Below are 3,206 nucleotides of genomic sequence, written 5' to 3' on the forward strand. Positions count from 1 at the left end.
TTTTTTTTTTTGGCAAAAGGTACTCCAATAATCTGTTGTACTATTATAAATATATATTTTTTACAGTGTAATACCATTTTAGAGGCTTGATTGAAGAAAATATTCTGTCAAATATTGTTATTTATGTTTCTCACTATATAGTTTTACTCTAAAACAAATCCTGATAATTGTAATTTATGCTCTGCAACATGGTTTGAATTGTAAAAAAGAATAGATAAAAAATATACTTCTAAATGAATCTGACAACTATTTCCACAGTGTGTAAACTACCAAGTATTGTCTAAAATGAGGATTTCTGAATTGAGTGTGTAAACTACCAAGTAGATTGTCTAAAATGAGGATTTCTGAATTGAAATCCTGCTTAGAATCATTGCATTTGCACAGTTAAGACTTTCACAGATTTCCAACTTTCCTTCAGTAACAATTTACTACATTTTCTTCCCTAAGATCATTCTGAACTTTACATCTATGGATTTATACCGGAGTCATTTGTGCTGGTATGATCATGTGGAGATCAGAGATGGATATTGGAGGAAAGCACCACTGAAAGGTTTAAGATGAACACCTGCCATTTCAAAAGAACAATATGAGCAAGTCAAAGTGAAGCTTAATTAATGTTGAGTTGTTTGTTTGTACCTCTGTATGCAGGTCGATTTTGTGGGGATAAATTACCGGAGCCAATCGTCTCTACAGACAGTCGCCTGTGGATTGAGTTTCGCAGCAGCAGCAACTGGGTGGGGAAGGGCTTCTCTGCTGCTCTGCTGCTTACCAGCATTCAACCAAATCAACAACTATCAAATATTATAAAACAAGTGCTAGTGGGCATTGAAAAAATTATAAAATTATGAAATAGTACGTGTGTGTACATAAGTGTGTACATACAATCTCAAAAAATTGTGCCTTTAGCTCATACCGTTGACATTTTCATGTAAACCTTCATATATTTAATAATTTGCAATAGCAGTTTCTTACTTTCCTTGCGTTTCATATGCCAACCATAGCTGAACTACTGAATTACTGAGTTTTCATTAGGTGAACACCTAACAATATCCGTTTCCAGTAGTTCATATTGTGAAATAAGTAATTTTCATGCTTTACTATCATGTTTGCACTGTAATATTTTATCTTGCAGCTATTTGCGGTGGGGAGGTGAAGAAAGACAATGGTCAGATTCAGTCTCCGAACTACCCAGATGACTACAGACCTAATAAAGTCTGTGTGTGGAAGATCACTGTGGCTCAGGGTTACCATGTAGGCCTTACCTTCCAGTCGTTTGAGGTATGATTAAAAAAGTTGTTATTACTGCATTATAAGCATGTAATTAATTGCTTATACACTGTTATAGTGTTAGAGTGTGTCCTAAACAAGAAAAGACAGTGTATATCCAGAAATAAACATTAAAGGGTTAGTTCACCCAAAACTGAAAATTAGCCCATGAATTACTCACCTTCAAGTCATCCTAGGTGTATATGACTTTCTTCTTTCAGACAAATCCAGTCGGAGTTATATAAAAAAATGGTCTTTGATCTTTCAAGCTGTTTAATGCCACTCAGCGGGTGTTGCATGCATCAGTCCAAAAGAAGTTAAATAAAAAGTGTCCATCCATAAAAATAAAGTGTCTCACACGGCTCCGGGGGGTGAACAAAGGCCTCCTGTAGCGAATCGATGCGTTTTTGTAAGAAAAATATCCATATTCAAAACGTAATAATCACTTTAATCTAGCTAACAGTTGTGCACGGAACCAGCTCCGGACGGATGACGTATGAGGTCAGCGATGCGCATGCGCTGGTGAGTCTCGTGAAAACCAACGTTTGTTAATAGTCTCATCTTGGCATACAGTGGGTACGGAAAGTATTCAGACCCCCTTAAATTTTTCACTCTTTGTTATATTGCAGCCATTTGCTAAAATCATTTGTTAATTTTTTTTCCTCATTAATGTACACACAGCACCCCATATTGACAGAAAAACACAGAATTGTTGACATTTTTGCAGATTTATTAAAAAAGAAAAACTGAAATATCACATGGTCCTAAGTATTCAGACCCTTTGCTCAGTATTTAGTAGAAGCACCCTTTTGATCGAATACAGCCATGAGTCTTTTTGGGAAAGAGGCAACAAGTTTTTCACACCTGGATTTAGGGATCCTCTGCCATTCCTCCTTGCAGAGCCTCTCCAGTTCTGTCAGGTTGGATAGTAAACGTTGGTGGACAGCCATTTTTAGGTCTCTCCAGAGATGCTCAATTGGGTTTAAGTCAGGGCTCTGGCGGGGCCATTCAAGAACAGTCACAGAGTTGTTGTGAAGCCACTCCTTCATTATTTTAGCTGTGTGCTTAGGGTCATTGTCTTGTTGGAAGGTAAACCTTCAGCCCAGTCTGAGGTCCTGAGCACTCTGGAGAAAGTTTTCGTCCAGGATAACCCTGTACTTGGCCGCATTCATCTTTCCCTCAATTGCAACCAGTCGTCCTGTCCCTGCAGCTGAAAAACACCCCCACAGCATGATGCTGCCACCACCATGCTTCACTGTTGGGACTGTATTGGACAGGTGATGAGCAGTGCCTGGTTTTCTCCACACATACCGCTTAGAATTAAGGCCAAAAAGTTCTATCTGGGTCTCATCAGACCAGAGAATCTTATTCAGGTGTTTTTTAGCAAACTCCATGCAGGCTTTCATGTGTCTTGCACTGAGGAGAGGCTTCCGTCGGGCCACTCTGCCATAAAGCCCCGACTGGTGGAGGGCTGCAGTGATGGTTGACTTTCTACAACTTTCTCCCATCTCCCAACTGCATCTCTGGAGCTCAGCCACAGTGATCTTTGGGTTCTTCTTTACCTCTCTCACCAAGGCTCTTCGCCCCCGATAGCTCAGTTTGGCCGGACGGCCAGCTCTAGGAAGGGTTCTGGTCATCCCAAACGTCTTCCATTTAAGGAATGGAGGCCACTGTGCTCTTGGGAACCTTAAGTGCAGCAGAAATTTTTTTGTAACCTTGGCCAGATCTGTGCCTTGCCACAATTCTGTCTCTGAGCTCTTCAGGCAGTTCCTTTGACCTCATGATTCTCATTTGCTCTGACATGCACTGTGAGCTGTAAGGTCTTATATAGACAGGTGTGTGGCTTTCCAAATCAAGTCCAATCAGTATAATCAAACACAGCTAGACTCAAATGAAGGTGTAGAACCATCTCAAGGATGATCAGAAGAAATAGACAGCAC

General features: G+C 40.0%; 1 protein-coding gene across 1 annotated transcript in view; it reads left to right on the forward strand.

The window, feature by feature from the left end:
- LOC107553124 (bone morphogenetic protein 1-like) overlaps positions 1-3,206 on the forward strand; it is a 90,723-nt gene that overhangs the window by 69,453 nt on the left and 18,064 nt on the right. The window contains exons 9-11 of the mRNA XM_016235245.1: positions 448-550; positions 649-756; positions 1,121-1,278. Of these exons, the coding sequence (XP_016090731.1) occupies positions 448-550; positions 649-756; positions 1,121-1,278 (369 nt within the window). The remainder of the gene's footprint in view (positions 1-447; positions 551-648; positions 757-1,120; positions 1,279-3,206) is intronic.

The sequence above is a fragment of the Sinocyclocheilus grahami genome, unplaced genomic scaffold (assembly GCF_001515645.1).
Source record: "Sinocyclocheilus grahami isolate Dianchi unplaced genomic scaffold, SAMN03320097.WGS_v1.1 scaffold465.1, whole genome shotgun sequence".
NCBI lineage: Eukaryota > Metazoa > Chordata > Actinopteri > Cypriniformes > Cyprinidae > Sinocyclocheilus > Sinocyclocheilus grahami.